The sequence below is a fragment of the Engystomops pustulosus genome, chromosome 3, assembly GCF_040894005.1.
Source record: "Engystomops pustulosus chromosome 3, aEngPut4.maternal, whole genome shotgun sequence".
NCBI lineage: Eukaryota > Metazoa > Chordata > Amphibia > Anura > Leptodactylidae > Engystomops > Engystomops pustulosus.
Window position 1 is genome coordinate 61,483,073 of NC_092413.1, and position 24,240 is coordinate 61,507,312.

At 41.0% G+C, this 24,240-nt stretch overlaps 1 protein-coding gene across 4 annotated transcripts in view; it reads left to right on the forward strand.

Moving 5' to 3' along the window:
- STXBP5 (syntaxin binding protein 5) overlaps window positions 1-24,240 on the forward strand; it is a 468,111-nt gene that overhangs the window by 136,775 nt on the left and 307,096 nt on the right. For all 4 annotated transcript variants that reach the window (XM_072140931.1, XM_072140932.1, XM_072140933.1 and 1 more), the window contains one exon: window positions 22,621-22,755. In XM_072140931.1, the coding sequence (XP_071997032.1) occupies window positions 22,621-22,755 (135 nt within the window). The remainder of the gene's footprint in view (window positions 1-22,620; window positions 22,756-24,240) is intronic.

Sequence of the window (24,240 nt, forward strand, 5' to 3'; positions counted from 1 at the left end):
AGAAATTAAGTGTTAACAAGCAGTTGGACAGGTGTACCTAATAAAGTGGCCGGTGAGTGTATGTCATATATTAATTTTTGCTCCCAGAGAGGCGCTAGGTCTTATTTTCAGAATTCACATTTATTGTTAAACAAAAACTCAACTTCTTCAACGTTGATAAAATTCTCCAAACTTTGAATTTTATGCAGAATTTCTTGTGACTCTGTTTCTTTTGGATTGATTGGCCCCAATCTCCCATGTTAAGCAATAGCACATTCCTTAAATAATCCCTTCTTGTCCAGGTAGCTACTTGTACCTCATTTGTAGCGCAACAGTGATTTTATCCCATGAATTCTTTACCCATGTCGCAGTAGAGTTATACTAATACTAATGTATGGAGTGGGGGGAGCTGTAGCAATGACTGCCGCTAGGTCTTATTTTCAGGGGAGGCCTAATATTTCTAAGCTTGAACAAAATTGTACTAGGTTTTATTTTTGGGGGATGTCCTATTTTGGGGGAAACCAGGTAGAAGGCACACTTCAAGCACACAAGAGACGGCTGGTGCAATAAGGTTTGTGAGAAAGTCTATGATTCACATCTAATACAGTGCTATTGGGAAACTGTCAACTTTATTTCACTTCTTGTATTTGATGAGCACATTTTCTTTTTCAATTCCAGTTTTGGTAACTGGTCATCATGCTTATCGTCAAGTCATTGGTTTTAGCTAAATGTTCATTTTACATGAAATTTAAAAAGGTCCAGTCACCCATAAAAAAGGCACTACTCCATTTTTAGCAGTGATAAACTGCTAGCTTTTATTGGAGCCCTCCGATAAAGCTAGCAGACACTGACTTGTAGTACAGCAAGAACTGCTCTCAAAGCATATTCATGAGGGGGAGGTCGGAGGCGCTGCATCTCCCCCGGACCGCCCATCTCAAGGGGTTGAGCCCTCTGCATAGCCAGTAAATCTTTGCTGCATATTGCAGCAAACACTTACTGGTAACACCCACGATCGGCGGCTTCAAAAAGATTATCGCTCCCTGTGATTTCATCAAGGGGCGGTGATCAGTTGCCATGACAAAATAGTAAAAATGTAATTAAATAATCATAAACACCTTAGGTATCGCCGCATCTGAAAATGCCCGTTCTATCAAAATATAATAACGGGTTTTCACTGCGTTTAACCCCATAACGGAAAATAGCGTCCAAAGTCGAGTATGGCACCTTTTTGCCATTTTGAAAATTCTATAAACCGTGATCAAAAGGTCATACAGTCCTAAAAATGGAAGAAAAACAGCTCTGTATACCAAAATCTAAAAAATTATTAGCACCAGAAGATGCCAAAATTAAATTTTTGTAAATGTATGAAACCATTATAAAAACTATACAAATTTGTTATCCCCGTGATCGCACCGACCCAAAGAATAAAGAAGACATGTCATTTGGGGCACACAATGAAAGCCGTAAAATCCAAGAGCACAAGAAAACGGAGTAAATGCATTTTTTCACCATTTTCAATGCATTTGGAATTTTTTTGCCCACTTCCTAGTACACGCCATGGAATATTTAATACAGTTACTATGAAGTGCAATTTGTTATGCAGAAGACAAACCATCATAGAGCTCTTTGTGTAAAAATAGTTATGGATTTTTGATGGTGGGGAGTGAAAAATGGAAAAAAGGGCCAGGTTGTTAAGGGGTTAATGATGCCTTTCCCATGTGATTTTGTTAAGGCTATTATGACTTAAAGTTAAAATGTTCTTTTTTTTTAAGTTGACATATCTTCAGTATGCTTAAGAGGAGTTGAAACGTATACATTCACTGTGAAAGGTTTATAGATCAATTTGCTCCAACAGTACATGAAGGAACCAACATCCAGATGATTGCTAAGGTGCACCGAGGGCACAGAGCTTAGCTGTTCTTAATATTGCCCATATTAACATCAATAATCCAGAAACCAAATACCATATATACTCAAGTATAAGCCGACCCGAGTATAAGCCGAGACCCCTCATTTTGACACAAAAAAAAAAATGGAAAAACCTATTGACTCGAGTATAAGCCGAGGGTGGGAAATGCATTGGTCACAGCTCCCCAGTATATAGCCTGGCAGCCCCCTGGAGTATATAGCCTGGCAGCCCCCTGGAGTATATAGCCTGGCAGCCCCCTGGAGTATATAGCCTGGCAGCCCCCTGGAGTATATAGCCTGGCAGCCCCCTGGAGTATATAGCCAGCCTGCCTGCACCCTCAAGTATAAAGGCTGCCAGCCCCTCCTGGTCCGTCGCAGGCACCATGACGTCAGCCGCAAGCTGACATCGTAGTGTGTGCCGATGCGGCTGACGAAGACTGTGACAGACCAGGACCCTATGTCGGAGCCGCGATGGATGCCGTGGAGCGTCAGAAGGCGAGTTCATTTTTTTTTTGTTTTTTCCTTGACTCGAGTATAAACCGAGTTAGGGGTTTTCAGCACATTTTTGGTGCTGAAAAACTAGGCTTATACTCGAGTATAATTGTAATACTTATTATCCATGCTTATAAAATAAAAAATTGTAATTCCAAAAATCTACACTATACACAAACAAATGACCCCACCCACAACATTGACAGGGAGAGGAATAAAGGAGGGGAGGAGACCAAAACCACCATTAGGAACACAGTAGCAATTTTCTTTTTACACTTTTTCAAATACATTTTGCCTATCTTGACTATTTATACATTGTTTTTCTATTTAATGGGTGGAACTTGCCTCCATCTTCCAATTATTCCTTCTGGGAGCTTCTTTCGAGATACAGTATTTCAATTTGACGCTTGTGCAAAAAATAAATTAGTGTGAGCTTATTATTGCCCAAATTAAAATTTTCAGTATAACCTAAGCCTCCGATCCACAAATCCACCATTAATCCAACCTCAAATATCTTGGTAATTGCAAGTCTTATTTCATCCCAGTATCTGTCCAACTTTGGACACTTCCAGAACTTGTGTGATCATCCAGCTTTTCCCCCTAAAAACTATTATCTATTGTTATGTTATACAATTATTCTGGTGTTCTGTGCAATTAAATAATAATTAAATATTGTATAGTTCTATGTAATCTATTTTTGATACTGTGATACCTGTGCAGGACAGGTTGTGGAGGGTAGGTATATTTCTCCAAGGTTCCTCTCATATGTGAAGTAGCAGTCCAGAGACTCACCTGCTGCCTAATTAATGAGGTGTTCAGAAGGAAGGTATTTGGGGAAAGTCAGGTGGGCAATTCTCTCTCTCTACCTGGAGACACAGGGCTGTCTGTGTGAGAGCCACCTGCAAGTAAGGTTGCAATACTGCTGTGTTTGTTAGCTGGCAGGGAGAAGCCCTCCAGTTGTTAGTTAGGGCTGTACTGTGTATAGTCAGTGCCGGACAGGCAAGGAGTTTTGTTTGTGATTGTTTTTTGTTTCTTTTCTTGCAATCTTCTGCAATAAACCTGACCCGGAGTCAGTTTATACCTACCTGCTGTTGTTTGCCTCGAATTGATGGAAAAAGAAGCGTGACCTTTGACTCCAGCAAAGGGCGATCCCTAACCAATTTCTTACAATACCCACAGGAGATATCACGGGATAAAACGACTCCCCCATCTCCCTCTCCCCATCAGAATGTGTTTCTTCGCATTTTAAATGACATTCTCATTTAAGATACGAGCCCCAACACATAAAATCATTTTTACCCCTACTATACTCTCATCTTAATATGGTTCTCAAATGAATATTAAAAAGAATTAATTTAAATTTTTTCAAATATTTTTACCTATCCACTGTAATTTAATATAACAGAAATCCATCACACTTAGCCCAAATGCAGTTCTCATTAGCTAAAATGTTGTAAAGGACATCTAACACCAGTTTACTGATTGTAGAGGTGTCCTAATAAGTTCATGAGGAACAAAGTTCTTCTTTTATTTTGACAATATATTTTAATGTAGCCTGAGCGCCTTTTAATTTATGCACTCTCCTCGTAGCGATAGCGGTCCTGCCTGTCCCCCCATAGCGCATTGATAGGTAACGAGTGATATAATATTATGTCACAGTGTCGTTAAGACCATGATTAGCCCCCACCGCAGGTCTTCTCTTCTTCCGTCGGCAGCAGAAGGTCCATGCGCGTTAGCTGCACAGACTTTGACGTCAGCCGCAACTGAAATCATAGCGTGCACCTGTTGGTACGCACAGACCTGCTACTGGGTGCAGGAGGAAGGCTATATACATGGGCAGGAACGGGCTATATATAGGGGCAGGTGCTGGGTATATAAGGAGTCTGGCTGGCTATATACAAGGGGGTCTGGCTGGCTTTAAATTGGGGGGCAAGGGCTGCCTATATAATAGGGGCTTGTTGGTTGAGGGAATGGCCTGGCTATATGCTGGTGGGCACTGGCTGGCTATTTACTAGGGGGCTGCTAGCTATATAGCAGGAGGCCAGCCTTATACTTTGGGCATGTGCTGGCCGGCTTTATAGTGGGGGGCAGGTGGCTTGCTAGCTGTATACTGGGGGCATGGGCTGGCACCAATGTATTTCCCACCATAGGCTTATACACCAGTCAATACGTTTTCCCAGTTTTTAGTAAAATTAGCTACCTCTTCTTATATTCGGGTCGGCTTATACTCAAGTATATACAGTCAATTTGGTATCACTGTTATCGTACTGACCCAATGAATAAAGGGGGTGCCATTTAGACTGTATGCTGAAAGCTGTAAAAACAGTGGCCACACCACATTTTTAAAATTGTTATCTTGCCCATCTCTCTTGAAAAAGCATTCGATATGATCAATGCCAACTGTGGATAATTTTTTCACAGTGCTTGGAGTACAAATACCATCTTAACTAAACTCTATATTGCAGCATAGGACAAATTTAATCTACCATGCATACCATGACCTTCGACCTCCAATTATAAACTGCTGTCTTTCAATGGTTATGTTGATATGTTAGAATTCTGTATTGAATTGCTTCCATGGGAAGCTAAAGTTCTTAGAGAAATTGTGTGCAACCTTCTCTAAGCTTCAATCTGTAATTTACCAAAAGAAATGGCAAAGTCACGCTATCGTGGAAGTTTTGTTATGTTTGTAAAACCAGGAGAAAGGCCAAAGTACTAAAGGCTTGCAAATCATTCTATTATACTTTTTACAGTGAATGCACCACTGTTAATTCTGGCTTACAGTGTGGAAATTGCCAGAGACAAAGTAATAGAGCTGTACATGCGAGCTCTATTCTGGGATCACCCTGCACACATTGACTAGGATTAAGCTGAAGCCTGACCAGGCTGTAAATTAGAACAATCCTCATAAACCACTGGGAATTAGCCTAGGAAATACAAAAGTAGACCATGACTGTGATTTTATATATTAACTTTAGAATAGATCATTACATAATTGCTTTATCATTGTGAAATAGTGCAAATGGCCTAATGATGAATTGTAGTGCCAGAATTATACTTTAGGGGCTGTCTGCTGTAGTATCCATTGTATTCACTCATTTAAGGGATTTTCAAGCAATTAAAAATATGCCATAGAAATTGCTCATTGTAGTTTAGTGCTTGTTGTACTGCAGGCAGTAAGGACTAAGCGATTTCTTAACATCCAAGAAATGTCCTGAGATGCCGACCATGCCAATTAATAGCTGCAGCAATGACCCACCTTACCTAGTGATTACCACAGTGGGCTCTTCAGCCATTTTTAGGTTTATCAGACAACAGAATTTAAAATCAATGTCGACTTACAACACATAATTGATATTGTTTGTGTAAATAAATGTTACGGTATATAATTTTCCTATATACTTTTTGAATCCGTTCTTTTTTTGGGTTTCTTTGGATTCCAGAATTTTTCAACTTTTTAAGCTTTTTCTCCATGGAGAGTATGTGTAGTAGTTTCCATCATACAGGTAGTTCAATGACATTTAATGAGTGACACATAGATTTTTATAGGTTAAAGAATCGAAATGGGTTTAGAGGACATTTACCACAAGGATCAAAGATGGTAAACCATGCACACTGACATACTGGTATGTGCTCCCTCTATCAGGATCCACTTTTCTTTTAGTTTCTTTTGCCCTGTTTTAACAAAAGGGCTTTTAAAACTATGCAAATGAGTCTGAGGGGCTCTAAGCTCCATAGGTGACGATAATGGAGCCTGGAGACTCTCAGGCTTATTTGCCTAATTTTAACTCCTTTTCTCTTAAAACAATAGCATAAGAAGCTAATAGAATAGTGGATTCTGCTAGAGGGAGCACACACCAGTATTTCAGTGTTTTTGGTCTAAAATCCTTAATCCTGGAGGTAGATTTCCTTTAACTATATCTTCATAAGTGCTATAGAGAGATAAAAATTAGACCAACACCATAAAGGAGCACAACTAAAGGTGACATGTCCCTTTAGAAGTTTGGATTATTAATGTGTAAACTCAAGAATTGGTATGATTTGTTAATTAGCAGGTACATAATAATTTAGTACTTCTTTATTATAGAACAAAATTTTTGGTGACTTATATTTGTGCTTTGGGCATCATATGGAAAATTCTGCTACTTCTTATAATGGAATCTAGCTGATACTAAATTTACTGGTGCAATATTAACATTTGCTAGTATATAATTATTTAGCTTTTCTAGTCCTCAGTGGGCAATGAGTGATACTTGTTATATAAATACACAGTTTGATAAAGTCTAAAGCTTTCATTAGCTTATACATTATAAAGACCCCATTAAAAGTCCATCATCTATAAAGGCAAACAGGAAGGCAGAGTTTTATGTTAAGCAATTTCAAATGTTGGAGCGATTACCATTGTCTGGAAATATTTTCTGAAATTGTAGGTTTCCGAATGGAGAAGATATTTGCTAACATTTTTAATAAGTTTCCTTCTCAAGACGACATGTAAGGCTCTAAAATTACAAATGTGATGACAAACAGAAATTTAGCAACATATATGTTTGGGAGAAGCTACAGGGGTAGCTGATAGTATGTAGAGAGTAAAAATTGCATTTGTTACAGGGCAGGGAGAGAACCTGGCTTTTTGAGCCTAGCCTGAGAGAACTACTGTGTGTTGTCAAAATGTTTGCATCCCACAACCCGTAAACAATGCAATGCAAAAAAGTGGCTGTGTTGTTTACAGCAGTGGCCACCAAGCTTTTTGTAGCCAGGGACCAGCTGCACCCAAAAATCTTTTTCCAGGTCAGGTAACTATATTACCATTGCGCCTTCATACCTAACCCCAACCCACAAAAGACCCCCTTTCCTACAGTTGCCCCCTTTTATGTAGCCTGCCTTTATCATGTCCCATTTCTGTAACCCCACACTTTTATAGTGCCCCTTTTTCTGTAGCCTCCCTTTGTAGTGCTCTCGTTTATATAGCCCTACACGATTGTGCTCTTTTTTTGTGTACACCCTTATTTCTGTTCTTTTCAAGAAGGGGGCTTCAAAAAGGGAACATTATACCCCCTAGCCCCCACTCTAAACACACCTATAATGTCCATGTTGTATTTTGGCTCCTTGTTTATGTCCCCAACACCCATCCAACCACCTTTTGTATTGTGAGGAAATGCGGTAGAAAACATATACAGACAGTTCCCGGGTTACGTACAAGATAGGGTCTGTACGTTTGATTTTGTATGTAAGTCGGAACCATATACTTTATCATTGTAACTCCAGACAAATTTTTTTGGTTTTTGGGACAATTAGATTTTAAAAATGTTGGGTTGTCATCAGAACCAGGATTAAAAATAAAGCTTCATTACAGACACCTGTGATGTGTTACAGCTGTTTATTGTAGCCTAGGGCTAAAGTACAGAAAATTACCAGAGGTCCGTTTGTAACTAGGGGTCGTCTATAAGTCGGGTGTTCTTAAGTAGGGGACCGCCTGTATATTTGTAAAAATAATTTTAACAGCACTGCTAGAAAAATAATAACCATGGGTGCTAGCACAGAGTAAGTCCTCGAATAACAAAAATAGCCTTTCTCAAGCTGGAGTGCTCTGTAGGGCTCCCTTTTTTCTATATATAATATCCGCACACACTGTACTCTCCTATTTATGAAACAGTACCTGGTTCTGTTGGCTTAAGAGCAGGGTACAGCTGCAAAGAGAAGGCGACTTCGGGGCAGGGAAAGTGCATATCTGGAGTTCCACAGCTGTTGGGAAAGTGCTGTTCTACAGCCAGGCATTTCTTTCTTAATATATGAAAATTTTCATGTATATTCCTTACAGCACCCTGTAGATTTTACAGAATTACACAGGTTCACATTTTTTGTAAATCAGTGATTTTGACAGAGTTCGGAAGTATCCCCTTTTATTAATTTTGAATTACCTGATCGGATATTTAAAACTTTTTTTTTAATTGGAGAATTAATGACTTATGCATTACATTAACGTTTTTCACAAAAAAGGCCTATATGGCCTCACAAAAGACCCATTGGTCAAGGGTTAGGGAGGTACTATGTATTCCCCATTAAAACATAAATCTTTATTTCAATTAATTAATATTGTGTTTCTTGACACTAGCAGTTAATTTAAAAATCTACAGTCAGAAGGGGTTGATATTTCTCGGTATCGTTGTAGACTAAATGGCGGCGATAGTCTTCTGTATTTTTTATTTTATATTTGTAGAGGTGGCTACTCAAGGCTGGTAGCCCCTATACTTTCGTCTACCCAAAGTGTGATAAGGAATTTTTTCGTTCTAATTTAGTTTCATAGGACCTGTGGATGGGTCACCTAGGATCGGTGTAGCTCCAGAGGAGTGGGGTGGACTGTATAATGTTCGTACATTTATTATTATGCTATGCTTGCAAACGCTAGGTGTCCCACTCGGGCTCTAACTCTAATCGTCCATAGTCCATCAGACTTGCATTGTTGCAACAATGTTACTAGACACTGATGTCCTTCATTGGTAATCTATTTGATTCAGTCCCTATATCCACTCATCCATACAGCCACTCTACATCCATTTAATGTCTACTATATACACATTCACTCTTTGGTACTGCCGCTAATCTTCTAACTCCAATTCAAACCCTCTGTTCTGCTAAATAAAACCTAACTAAACACTACAGCCCCCCCGACATGTTTCGCCACATCCGTGGCGTCCTCAGGGGTGCCGGGGCTAAGTGTGCGATCTCTCAGTCCATCACTACTATTTAAAAACTATGTTTGTGACGTGGTGAGTGACGTCTTCCGCTAGAGAGTGCATATCTGATTGGGTCCTAGTATTCGTGGCCCATTGGTTTACGTTCCTCTCAATCAAAGACCGCGCATGCGGGAAAACTTACATCTGAGAGGATACCGAAACGGCAAGGAATCATCTCGCATACGCTCATATTCGCGCATGCGCCCTGACTCGAAGTATTTCCCCATTATAGCTAGGCTGATCCCATCATGCACGCATGCGCGTGGACTCAGAGCGATTCCCATCGACTCGAACATACGGGTGGCACTCCCACCATTCCTGCCCCACTCCAGGTAACAAAATCTAGTAAGTATTCTCATTATATGCTTTAATATGTCGCTCACCCATCTCTATGAATACTGTAGTTGGACTGTAGTAGATACAAAATCGTGTCAATCTGTCATTATTACGATTATTTAGCATAGTATAGTAAGTGTATATTTTTGACAATCACTCAAGAACCTCTATTCAATTATTAGAAATATTTTTCAAGTCTTCTAAAAACTTTTTTATCTGGGATTAAGCTCCATTGTTGAGCATGGCAAATTTCCTATCTCAAAAAATCACCTATGATAACATCTCAGGCGAAATCTCACAGGTGTTCTGAAGGGAAAGCCTACCATTAAGTCAAACTGATTTAAATACAGCTTTCCGTAATTTACAAAAAACATATCGACAATATGTTAAGTCTACCTGGGAGGTAGCGAGTTTTGATACCTATCTCAAAAACAACTTAGTCTACAGAGGCTTACGTATCAATTTGTTCCCCAACTCCCATCAAGAGGACGGGGAATTTATGAAAGGTTGGCAGCAGCTCCTGACAGAGAGCTCATTGAGGCTGATCCAATATCTGCATGAGTATGAAAAAAACTTTTTGATCCGTATAGGAAAGAAACTTGATAGGGAAATCAAAGAAATCCAGAGCTTTAATAAAAATCCTGACTTTCCAAATCTAGAAAGTAAACTACAAAAAAATGTAAGTCTACTAACAAATGATATAAAAGAAAGAAAACACCGTAAATTTATACGTGACTGTGGGGACTTTGAGACAGGACAGATATATCAGAGGAAAACATTACAACATAATAATCGATCAGGAATACACACTGACATTTCCGAATCTGATATTTCCTCATCTGAGGATAGACAGATAGATAGAACACGCGAGGGTTATAGCGCTAAAAGGAAATTTAGCAAACATAAGGGTGGTCAACAGAATAAAAGGAGCTATAATAACCGTAACCCTGAAAAATGGCAAGCTCAGAGACCCCCACCCACGGATTTGTCAGGTGGACATATCTCATATTCCTCGCCATTACCACCATTGAATATGACTGTCTCAGCCCCGACAGTGGGGACGACTACCCCTCATACAACTATGGATACACCACATGTTATAGCAACACCTTTTTCAGCTATAACAAGCACTCCGTCAATTACAAATATGATGAATCAACATCTAATGACACAGAATGGAGGTATACAAGGCGTACCAAGCGCAGGGGCAATACCAAAAACCCAGCTTTCTTCTTTCTCTTCTTCTTCCTCCTCTTTTTTAGCCCAACCGGTCCCGAATATACAACTCAGAGACCGGGAAAAATGGGGCTACAATGGAAAATAACAAGAAAAGAAAGTCAGATGAATTTGGAGGAGCTCAAGGCTAGGAATGAGGAGGATAAACTAGTGATTAATCTCTCATCATACGAATTAGATGTAAATGAACTTAGACTCCTAAGAAAAGGACTGTCATTTACTCCCACTCCATTGTTCGACAGTTTCCTCTGGATAAAAGATGTGAATCTTTTTGCGAGAAAGTTGGCCTTACACAAACAACCTCTAAAAGACGATGTAGGAATAGCTACCCTAAGAGATGAGAGAGTGGTACAAATACTAATAGATCTGGAACAAGAGAATTCCGTTACTCCACAAGGAATAAATCCACCACTTACTTATCTTAAACCAAAATCAAAAGCCACACCTCCCTTCTCACAATATCCAAATATCAACACTTTTGTTCAAATGGTCACACAAGAAATTAAAAAAATTAAACCAAAAATGACCAGAGTAGCATCTAACTTAGAATGTCAGGAGAAAAAGGCACTTGAAAAACTTGAACAAAATAGAAGCCTAGTTCTGAAACCGTCAGACAAAGGCGGTAATATCGTCCTTTTAGACAACGAACAATATATAGCGATGGTAAAGTGTTTACTGGATGATAGAGAGACATATATAAAATTACCAGGTGACCCTACGGAGGCTTTTCTGAGGGAGCTCAAAGAAGTTCTAGACAAAGCTCTAGAAAACAATCTTATAACAAAAGATGAATATAAATACATGTTAAATAAAAAACCTATGATATCTACATTCTATGCTCTCCCCAAGGTGCATAAGAAAAGCACTCCCATCCCAGGAAGACCTATAGTGTCAGGAACAGAGAACCTGACACAGGGGATCAGTGAATACGTTGACTTGGTTTTGAGACCATTTGTCATTTCGTTACCTTCATACATCAGGGACACAAAAGATCTAATTACTAAGCTACAAGACATTACAGTCCCCCCCCCCGGCACCCATCTAGCTAGTTTGGATGTCGAGGGTCTTTACTCCAACATCAGACATGAGTTGGGACTCCTTGCGGTAAAAAGTTTCTTAGACACCAAGGGATCACAATTCAGGGACCACAATTCTTTTATTCTTATTCTGCTTGATTTTCTGTTGAAACACAACTATTTTTTGTTTGGCGGTGCCTTTTACCAACAGGTGAAGGGCACCGCCATGGGCACTATCTGTGCACCTACCTTAGCTAATCTATTTTTAGGGTAGTGGGAAGCCACACAAGTTTTCAACGACACTTTGACTCATTTCACAGACCACATTCTTTTCTGGGGCAGATATATTGGCGATGTCCTCATCCTCTGGCATGGGGGTGAGGACGTCTTCGATGAGTTTGTCAAGACCCTTAATCACAATCTAATAGGCATGAAATTTACTCCAGAGATTCACCCGGTCACAATTAATTTTCTGGACCTTACATTATATATTGACACTAAAGGGGTGGTAGGGTCCACTGTTTTCCGAAAAACCACTTCCACGAATAGCCTACTCAAATGGGAGAGTTGGCACCCAAAAACACTAAGACAAGGTATCCCAATTGGGCAATACCTAAGAGCGAGGAGGAATTGTTCGGACGAAAACGCCTTTGAAAAAGAATGCAAGATCCTACAAAATCGGTTCAAGGATAGAGGCTATCCAAAAAGGGTTCTGAAACGGGCATATAAACGAGCTAAGATGACCGACAGAGAAGCCCTTATTAACAGAGGGATCAGCAATGATGAGAAACAGGACAAAAAAAATTGTAAGGTGCATTGGCACCTATGATGCCTATGCTGAGGACATAAAGACGATTCTTAATAAATTCTGGCCGTTACTCCAGACAGATGGTGAGTTAGCTGGAGTTATAGGAAATAAACCATCCATCACTTTCAGACGTGGCAGAAACATACGAGAGAGATTGGTACATAGCCACTTTCAAGTAAAACCTCTAGAAAAAAAGACCTGGCTATCTACCCCAGTCTTGGGCTTATACCCATGTGGGGATTGTAGCTTCTGCAGATACATGATACGAACAAAAAAGTTTGAAGTAAATGGAAGAACATTCTCCATTCAAAAATTCTTCAACTGTCGGAGTACCTGTGTTATCTATATCGCCCAATGTTCGTGCCCCAAAATATATGTTGGGAAAACGACTCAAGAGCTTAGGAGACGGATATCCTCCCATCTGAGCACAATACGTACTGACAAGGAAACTTCGTTGGCAAAACATGTCAAAGTGTGCCACGAAGGTCAGATGGAGCAACTAAGATTTTGGGCCATAGACCAAATAAAACCAGGACCCCGTAAGGGGAACACAGATAAAAAACTATTACAACTTGAAGCGCGTTAGAGAGACTTGAGTGCCTTAGCCCAAAGGGACTAAATGAAGGCTTTACTTATGCCGCCTTCCTGTAGTATCCTTTACTTGTAAAAATATTTCTAATAATTGAATAGAGGTTCTTGAGTGATTGTCAAAAATATACACTTGCTATACTATGCTAAATAATCGTAATAATGACAGATTGACACGATTTTGTATCTACTACAGTCCAACTACAGTATTCATAGAGATGGGTGAGCGACATATTAAAGCATATAATGAGAATACTTACTAGATTTTGTTACCTGGAGTGGGGCAGGAATGGTGGGAGTGCCACCCGTATGTTCGAGTCGATGGGAATCGCTCTGAGTCCACGCGCATGCGTGCATGATGGGATCAGCCTAGCTATAATGGGGAAATACTTCGAGTCAGGGCGCATGCGCGAATATGAGCGTATGCGAGATGATTCCTTGCCGTTTCGGTATCCTCTCAGATGTAAGTTTTCCCGCATGCGCGGTCTTTGATTGAGAGGAACGTAAACCAATGGGCCACGAATACTAGGACCCAATCAGATATGCACTCTCTAGCGGAAGACGTCACTCACCACGTCACAAACATAGTTTTTAAATAGTAGTGATGGACTGAGAGATCGCACACTTAGCCCCGGCACCCCTGAGGACGCCACGGATGTGGCGAAACATGTCGGGGGGGCTGTAGTGTTTAGTTAGGTTTTATTTAGCAGAACAGAGGGTTTGAATTGGAGTTAGAAGATTAGCGGCAGTACCAAAGAGTGAATGTGTATATAGTAGACATTAAATGGATGTAGAGTGGCTGTATGGATGAGTGGATATAGGGACTGAATCAAATAGATTACCAATGAAGGACATCAGTGTCTAGTAACATTGTTGCAACAATGCAAGTCTGATGGACTATGGACGATTAGAGTTAGAGCCCGAGTGGGACACCTAGCGTTTGCAAGCATAGCATAATAATAAATGTACGAACATTATACAGTCCACCCCACTCCTCTGGAGCTACACCGATCCTAGGTGACCCATCCACAGGTCCTATGAAACTAAATTAGAACGAAAAAATTCCTTATCACACTTTGGGTAGACGAAAGTATAGGGGCTACCAGCCTTGAGTAGCCACCTCTACAAATATAAAATAAAAAATACAGAAGACTATCGCCGCCATTTAGTCTACAACGATACCGAGAAATATCAACCCCTTCTGACTGTAGATTTTTAAATTAACTGCTAGTGTCAAGAAACACAATATTAATTAATTGAAATAAAGATTTATGTTTTAATGGGGAATACATAGGACCTCCCTAACCCTTGACCAATGGGTCTTTTGTGAGGCCATATAGGCCTTTTTTGTGAAATAAGTTCATTTGATGAGGACCCAGTCAAAAACTCATCCACAATCCATTTTTGATGCTATTGCATTAACGTTCACGCCAAAGTTATGCAGAGATGAGGTAATTTTTGTCTTGCCATCCAAATTCGAAAATTCTAAGTTTTGTTTGGAAATTTTCTTTCCAATTTTTTTTCCATAAATCAGTTAAAAATGTATCAAATTACAATTTGTCGCAAAATAATGACACGTACATTACAGTACATTAAATAAAGATTAAATTAAATGACAGATGCATATAAGTTTTCCAGGACGGGGTAAGGAAAATTTTGCCTCTTGGCTAACACCACCCTTAACATCAAGCATGACTTTTTCAAAAAGCCTAATGACATGAAGCAAGATGATAGAAAAACCATAAGGAACAGACTCCCTACTGTATCCATCAATGTGTTTGCATCTTGTCAGTACAGTGTAGTGAAATGGTTAACCAAAATGAAAGGCACAAGGCTATATCAAAATCAAAAGAAAGCCTTGTTTGATGTTAAAGGGGTTTTCCCACAAAAGAAAATTCTCACATTTCAATCCCTTAGTGATGTTAACACAATAAATATCATTTTAACCCCTTTCTTTACAATTTTACGCAGTTTTATTTCTGTTTTAGCTCCTATCCCACCCTGCTCAGTGCAGAATCCCAGGGTATGGGAGGATACTCTCTAAGCAGACACATTACTTTATAGATGATGGATTTTTATTGTATTATCCATCTATGTGGTGACAATGTGGTTAGATTATCAGGGTACAGGTGTATATGCACTTTCATCTGGCTTTTGACATTGTGCTAACACACTGACACATAGAAAGACACAGAGGCTGATAGACAATTACACTGTTACACTGTGAGCTCTGCTACATCTCACAGAAATGTTCCTGCCTCCCCCTTCCCCCAGGTTACTTATATCCTTGTAGCTTGTTGTTTGCAGCACCTCTCTTCACACGATCTCCTGCCAGGAAGTGTATGTGTCTCAGTGTGCAGCAGTGTGAGATCCGTGCAGGGGGCATGGCTACAAGCAGAGATAAACAGTAATCTCAGCAGCATGATGTAATCCAGGATAGTGGCCACCCGACCCAAGTCAGAAGTTAGGAAGGGAAGTAAGGGAAACTGAAATTGTGTACAGCAGGGATGATAAAGACAGGTTGGACTTATATCTGTGAAATGCTGCATTTTTTTTTAATAACGGTGAATTAGAGAATGTCTTATTTTGTTATCCTGAGGACATATAAGAAACTTGTTTTAGTGGAAACACCCCTTTAAAGAGGGCTGCATTACAAGGTAGCTAAGAGGCAATATTTTCCTTATCTAATCCTGGAAAATCTAATCCCCTAGCGAAGCATCAGTGGCTTTAAGTCTGACATGCCTGCAGAGACAAAAAACGGAAGAACTTGAAACAACAGGGGCACTACCGCAGCTCCTCGTAAGCCAGCAGTTAATGTATGTCTTCAGAGGTGGTATATAAACAGCTTCCATGAGGGTGGTGCTCAGCATAAAGGGTGCAGGCGTTTATAACAGTACAAAGAAAGACGTTTGCGGCACTCACCCATTAGAAGTATTCTTTATTGCGGTCTCACATAAAATCAGTCCGACATAATACAGCCAAAGAGGGGCAGAGGTAGGATTATGCTGCGCTGTGCATAACGTTACACTGAGGGACCATCCTCCTCGCCCCCCTGGAGGCCCAACCCATTTTGGCTTACTATCCTGCCCCATCCTCCATACTTCTCCCAGCAATGGTCTTCTTTCTTCAACTCCCACTTCCCAAAGGGCCGTGTTCTGGACCACTGGTAGTTCTCCAAACAAAAGCATAGAAAAAATCTGTCCCAGGCCATACAGGATCTTAAAAGACGCCTTGCCACCACTGACAGAACTAACAATCAGAACTAACTTATGTGAAAGACCCCTCAGAACAGACACTCCAGGCATGGCAGAATGCGCAGTGCATCAACTCAACCGTCATAACGGACAAAACTAAACGGTCACTAGTCTTTTCCAAGCATAATTACTTTGAACATGGGGACAGCTGCGGGACATTTCTAGCTCACTTGGCTACGGTAGACTCTGCCCCTACTGTACTTATTGATATCCAAGTGACTGCTACTTGACCCTAATGCCGATGCATTCAGAGACTTCTATGCATCCCTGTATTCTTCTACATACACAGTGACTACTCAGGAGACTGCTGAATACCTTGGCTCTCTACTTGGACATCCTGGCCCCCCTGCTCTGTAAACTATATGGAGAGGCGTTTGAGGCGGGTTCACTGCCAGACTCTATGACTGAGGCATGTATTGTAGCCATCCCCAAGCCAGGGAACGATCCCAACCAGAAGTCGCACTAACATTTTTCCAGAAGGGTAAAAATACTCCTCTCACCATTTTTGAGGAGTATTTTTACCCGAGGAGGAGTATGAAAATTTCAGTAATACACCACACAGCACACACTCGCCGCTCAGAACACAGCACACGCTCGCCGCTCAGAACACAGCACACACTCACCGCAGCACACACTGCACACACTCACCGCACACAACACAGCACACACTCACCGCTCACAATACAGCACACACTCACCGCTCACAATACAGCACACACTCACCGCTCACAATACAGCACACACTCACCGCTCACAACACAGCACACACTCACCGCTCACAACACAGCACACACTCACCGCTCACAACACAGCACACACTCACCTCACACAACACAGCACACACTCACCGCACACAACACAGCACACACTCACCGCTCACAATACAGCACACACTCACCGCTCACAATACAGCACACACTCACCGCTCACAACACAGCACACACTCACCGCTCACAACACAGCACACACTCACCGCTCACAACACAGCACACACTCACCGCTCACAACACAGCACACACTCACCGCTCACAACACAGCACACACTCACCGCTCACAACACAGCACACACTCACCGCTCACAACACAGCACACACTCACCGCTCACAACACAGCACACACTCACCGCTCGCAACACAGCACACACTCACCGCTCGCAACACAGCACACACTCACCGCTCGCAGCACAGCACACACTCACCGCAGCACACACTGCACACACTCTGCACACACTCACCGCTCACAATACAGCACACACTCACTGCACACAATACAGCACACACTCACCGCTCACAACACAGAGGTGTTGCCCCGGGTTTTTGGCACACGCAATCGGATTGTGGCGCGCCGGCATGCATGCAACGGAAATCAGAAGACGTGGCCGTCGGAAAACCCGACGTATTCGGAAAAGCCATGGAATTTTAAAAAAATAGTGTAGCTTGACACGCTCTTACCTGCACCCAAGATAGGATGGTGAACTCCAGTGGACCTCGGCGCAGCAGCGTAACCTGGTGGACATCGGGCGCACTACCTTAGTGAATCGCCAGAAGACCTGAATCCTCGATGGAGAACGCGCCGCTGGATCGCGACAGGACAGAGCAAGTAAATGTGCCCCATTGTCTCAGTTTCACAGCTCATAGTAACAACCTCACCTTCAGTCTGGTTTACCAGCATTTGCACAAATGAAGCTAGATGTAAGGAAATATGCTCAGGGATATTCCTTTGCATTATTAGATGCTTACGTTTGGCCCCACCACTGCCTAGTGGTATACAGGGAAAGAAAAGTAATCGCACATCGCCAAGCCTTAAGAGGATTTTTTTTCAAAAATGTGCAGTCTAGTCCCATATATCCTGTCTGTAAAAGGTATAATTCCTAAATCCCCAAACGCCCCCTTTCCAACTATTAGTTGGAGTTGATACTGGTTTGGTACATCCTTAAATGTACAAACAGGAATCCAGCATTTGTATTTTTCCGAACATTTCACCCTAGTGGAATAGTCAGCAGCCTGGGCATATTTCCTGACAATACAAAGGGCCAAAAAGAACATGAGAGAGCATGTGATAACAGATTTTTGCTCACATTCCAGCTACAGTCAAAGGCAATAAATGAAGCAATTAATGGACACAATTTAGCCAGGATGTAGATGTGAAGAAAAAACCAAATTATGTGTGGTTATACTTTAAAAACAGATTATGGGACCAGAAGGAACAAAAGGAAGGAGTGTTCTGCAGCGTTCAGTGTAACATAAAGTAGGTGCCAGAATTTCTACAGTACATATGGGATCTAGTTGGTAAGCAGAATCAGACATTAAGGTAATCATTTTTTGTTCCATTTTTACTTCTTATAGGAATATGTCCAAGGGTCATTACAGAAAAGTCTGTTTTACAATAGCAGCAAAGTGGAGGAGATTTTTCATTCATAACGATTTATACTGTTGGCGTTCACCGCAGTTGCAAAGGATAAAATTTTGAAAACAAACGATTCGCTTAAAAAAAAAAATCTGAATTTAAAATTGTACTTTACTGCCTTCCCGTGTGTTTAAAGAGGACCTCTCACCCATAAAAAAGGGATTAGGAGTTCCTAATAAAAGTAAGCAGTTCCTAGTGCTACAACAGATGTAGCAGTGTTACACCGCTACCTTTATCGGAACCCTCTGATAAAGCTAGCAGAAACTGCCATGCTGTACAATAGGAATATAGGTGAGCTTGGTCCGGTATTTCTACTGTACAGCACCGCAGTGTCTGCTACCTTTATAGGAAGGTGCTGATAAAGGTAGCGGTGTAACACTGCTACATCTGTTGTAGCACTATGAGCTGCTTACTTTAGTTCCTAGTTCCTTTTTTATAGGTGACAGGTCCTCTTTAAATTATTGTATAAACCAACCCGAATATAAGCCGAGGTACTTAATTTTAACACAAAAAAACTGGGAAAACCTATTGACTTGAGTATAAGCAGAGGGTGGGAAATTGCATTGGTCACAGCCCACCTCCAGTATATAGCCTGCAAGCCCCCTGGAGTATATAGCCTTTGCCTCTTGGCTACCGCCACCCTTAACATCAAGCATGTCTTTTTCAAAAAGTCGAATGACATGAAGTGAGATGATAGAAAAACCATAAGGAACACACTCCCTACTGTATACATCAATGGGTTTGCATCTCGTCAGTACAGTGTAGTGAAATGGTTAACCAAAATGAAAGGCACAAGGCTATATCAAAATCAAAAGAAAGCCTTGTTTGATGTTAAAGGGGTTTTCCCACAAAAGAAAATTCTCACATTTTAATCCCCTAGTGTTGTTAACACAATAAATATCATTCTAACCCCTTACTTTACAATTTTACTCAGTTTTGTTTTAGCTCCTACCACTCCCTCCGCTGCTCAGTGCAGAATCCCAGGGTTTGGGAGGATACTCTCACAGCCCCCTATAGTATATAGCCTGCCAGCCCCCTGGTAGTATATAGCCTGCCAGCCCCCTGGTAGTATATAGCCTGCCAGCCCCCTGGTAGTATATAGCCTGCCAGCCCCCTGGTAGTATATAGCCTGCCAGCCCCCTGGTAGTATATAGCCTGCCAGCCCCCTGGTAGTATATAGCCTGCCAGCCCCCTGGTAGTATATAGCCTGCCAGCCCCCTGGTAGTATATAGCCTGCCAGCCCCCTGGTAGTATATAGCCTGCCAGCCCCCTGGTAGTATATAGCCTGCCAGCCCCCTGGTAGTATATAGCCTGCCAGCCCCCTGGTAGTATATAGCCTGCCAGCCCCCTGGTAGTATATAGCCTGCCAGCCCCCTGGTAGTATATAGCCTGCCAGCCCCCTGGTAGTATATAGCCTGCCAGCCCCCTGGTAGTATATAGCCTGCCAGCCCCCTGGTAGTATATAGCCTGCCAGCCCCCTGGTAGTATATAGCCTGCCAGCCCCCTGGTAGTATACAGTTCCCTTTATAGAATCGAGTATAAGCCAAGTCTGGGTCTTTCTGCACAAATTTTGTGCTGAAAAACTTGCATTATACGTGAGTACAGGCAGTTTGTTCTTAAGTTGAATTTGTATGTAAGTCGGAACTGTATATTTTATAATTGTAGCCACAGCCAAATTTTTTTTCTGTCTCTGTGAAAAATGGATTTAAAAAAAACGTTGAGTTGTCATAAGAACCAGGATTTACAATAAAGATTAATTGCAGATATCTTTTAGAACACCTACAGCTGATTATTGTAGCTTAGGGCTAAACTACAGTAAATTATCAACATCCAGAGGTTCGTTTGTAACTGGGGTCGTCTGTAAGTCGGGTGCTCTTAAGTAGGGGACTGGCTGTATATCCGGTAAATATTTCTTGAATCGTTGCAGATTCACTCTTCTGCAGTACTTCTGATGTTTGACTTGGTTTCAGTATATGCTCCAAAACAGCGACCATAATGTGTAACAGAACAGGAACAGAGATGAAAAAGATTACTTTGCTACGTGAATCTGCATTGCAACATATCATCCAAATTTAAGTTTATTTGTTATCTTCCGTTTAATAACATACGGCATCGTATATCCTTTACACATAGGTACAACATATAGATGTTGTACATTATATATAAGCTATAAACCTATACATACATAAATACTGTATGTATCTGCAGTGAGTATAAAGCTCCACTATCTATCTATCTATCTATCTATCTAGATTTAGAGCAGAAGGGAGGGGTAACAGGAGTGACATCACTTTTTCTCTCCATGTGGCCAGCCTCATTTACATAATAAAGAAAAGATGATTTTACATTGATTACTGTATGAATTGGCCAAATTGGGTGGATCATTGTGAGCTGCTCCAACAGGTAGTGGTGACAGAAATAGTTACAGAGACCGGATGGCAGCTGTCCTTCAAATCAGTCTTAGCTGTACTTCTGCCCTTTGTGCAGGCGTGGTATCTCCTGGTTGTATCCTCATAGATGACAATTCTACTCTATCTGTTACAGAACCTCATGATTACTTCTCAAGGCGCTGACTTCAATTTACTTCCAATGGGTCTTCAGCACTGTTTGGTAAATCTGAACACTGCATCCCTAAAAATACCCAACATTTACAGTATAGTGTGCCCTGGGTATGAACTATGGGAGGATTATATCAGTTTTCTGGCATAGGACTGACATTTTTGTGGCTATGCCACCATGTTTGCAGGTTTTTATGCAGAAGTACATCCGGCAGTGCTAGAGGCTTACTTGCATAAATTTCAGAAGACAGGAAGCCAGAGTTTTGTCTTTAAAAATTTCAAAAACTTTCTTTTAAATCTATTAAAAGTATTGACCAAAGTCACAGTAACTTATCTTAAGGTGCTTAAGACGAATTGGCTTTGTTACACGTTTTGAACTTTATGTTCTTTCTCAAGCAAGCTGTATTGCTTAAAAAATATTGAACACATAAACTCTAAAAACAGCATGTAGTGAATGTCAAACTGACACTCTTACTTCCTCTTTCTGTAAAGCAAACCAATTAGACATTCTATGATCAGATGGGGGGGGGGGGGGGGACCTTTGCCATCGTATGATAAAACTGTCACTTCCTTAAAGAGATTATATATACACTATACTTCCTGATGCATGGACCTCTCCACCACCAAAACCACTCTTATTAAATATAAAGCTCAGCAGCAGCCACTCACAAATGAATATATAAGTATAGCACCACTTCATTAATATGTACCTATGCTCACACTTGGCCAACTGCTGAAAGGCATCCTGTGTTACAGAAAAGCTCCTCTAGGAGCAATGCTTCTTGAAGTGAATACAATGCATATAAAAACTAGAGGTGAACGTAGCCTTATTTCCTGGTTTAGGCTTTTTGCATACAGGAAGAAGTTGTATCAGTTGGTCTCATGCTTCACGCAGAAAATTGCTTGTACTAATACTATCCCTATGAAGTGCAATTTGTTAAACAGAAAACAAGCTCTCATAGAGCTCTTTACATGGGACCATAAAAAGTCATAGATTTTTGAAGGTGGGCAGTGAAAAATGGAAACGCAAAAATGAAAAAGGGCCTGGTCGTTAAGGGGTTAAAAAAGCGTATCTAGTCTGAAATTTAAGAAAAGTTGAAGGTGGAACAAAAATCCAAATAAATTTCATTTTTAGGGGATATCAGGGATTTTGAAAACTTAGGAAGCTTTTTTAGGCAGGAAGATTCTTCTGTCATACAGCTGGCTAACTGTTATTATCCTATAACAAATGTTTTTTTTTCTTCAGGATGACCTCTGTTATATTGCTGCGATGTGTTATTTATAACGTGATTTTTTTTCTTTCAGGATAACGTTTTGCCACCTGCCTTTCCAGAGCAAATGGCTCTATGTGGGTACCGAAAGAGGAAATATTCACATTGTTAACGTGGAGATGTTCACACTCTCAGGCTACGTCATCATGTGGAATAAAGCCATTGAACTGTGAGTGTTACGTAGCCAGTGACATTAATGAGAACATTTGTGCCAATGCTGCATGACTATGCCCTGAGCAGCCCTTTAGAAAACAGGGCAGAATGCCAAGTTAAAGATGCATAAATTCCTCCTAATTGGTTGCAGAGAATCTGATGCCTCACTAGATTATCAGTTTATATACGTCAGTTCTTGCTCCGAGAGCTAATTACTTTTTGGAGGCCTGAATGTAGGCTGCAGAGAAATCCAAGCAGATAAAATCACTTGGAGCATTTATGTGGCATGACAAGGTTCCCAAGCTGAGCTTGTACTATCTGCTCCTATACTCCTTTTCATTTTTTTTAGAAAGCTTTTGACAGTTGCATGATTTTATTAACCCTTCTCTTGGGTATAATCCCAGAATCTACATGGGCTCCTCTTTTTGGAAAACTAATAATAGGTCTAGACTGTGTGTATCACACAGCAGAATAGTTACTATATGAGTTGTCAGTTCAGTGTGAAGAGAATCTGGCATGGATTCAAGCAAATAGGCACCTTTCTTTCACCAGTACTGCCCACTTATTTTGGATTGATATTGAAGATCATTACCGCTTTTAGGCAGCTTTGTAAACAATATCCAGCTGGTGCTGATAAGGTAACAGCATCTAACTAGCATGGTGATTGTTATAAATACCACTGTGGTTATGAAGCGAAGCAGTACACTGTGATATTTGGTATATGTCTAAAAAGGACCACAATTTTAAAGAACCAACCAGAACATTGAGGTGGATAAAGCGAGAATTTCAAGGAGACTGGTAGTCGGTGCGGCTTACATTTTCTTCCTTTATATATTTATAGAATGTTATAAAAGGGTTTTCCAGTTTAGAAATGTTCATGTACCCTGTAAGTGATGCTGAGGTAGTAGGATCAAGGCCTGTTAAAGAGTTATTTCTATCTTGGGCATATATGTGTAACGATCTGGGTCTGGTTTTTGAGTCTAAGTGTTGCAACTTACTTGGGTTATTGCAGGCAGGAATAATAGACAGTGAAGCCAGAGGTCGGAACACAGGAGAGTCTTAGCAGTACAGAAGCAGGCAGGTAGCATAGTCAGGAGGAGCTGGGGGTCATTGCTCAATAGAGATGTCAATTGCAGTAGAGAAGGAGACAAGCTAGATTACAGGCTGGAAGCACAATAATCTTCCAAGGAAGTATAAGCAAGGCTGGGTTTAAATAGGAAGGTAAATCAAGGAAGGGGTGGAGCAAAAACCAGGGAGAAAGGAACTGTAAGAACAACAACTAGGCCAAGGATCAGCACTGGAGCTTTCCAGAGAGCTGCATAGCTCAGTTTGTTGAGCTGCTGTTGAGCCTGGGACAGGGGAGTCCGCTGGTTCAAGTCCTGACAATATGAAATAATATATATAAAAAACCTGCACGTATATCGGTTTTCTCTTGAAGTCTATTGGAGAGGAAAATTGATCTATTTGCCCATGGCAGCCAATTCTCTCAGCTTTTATTCTC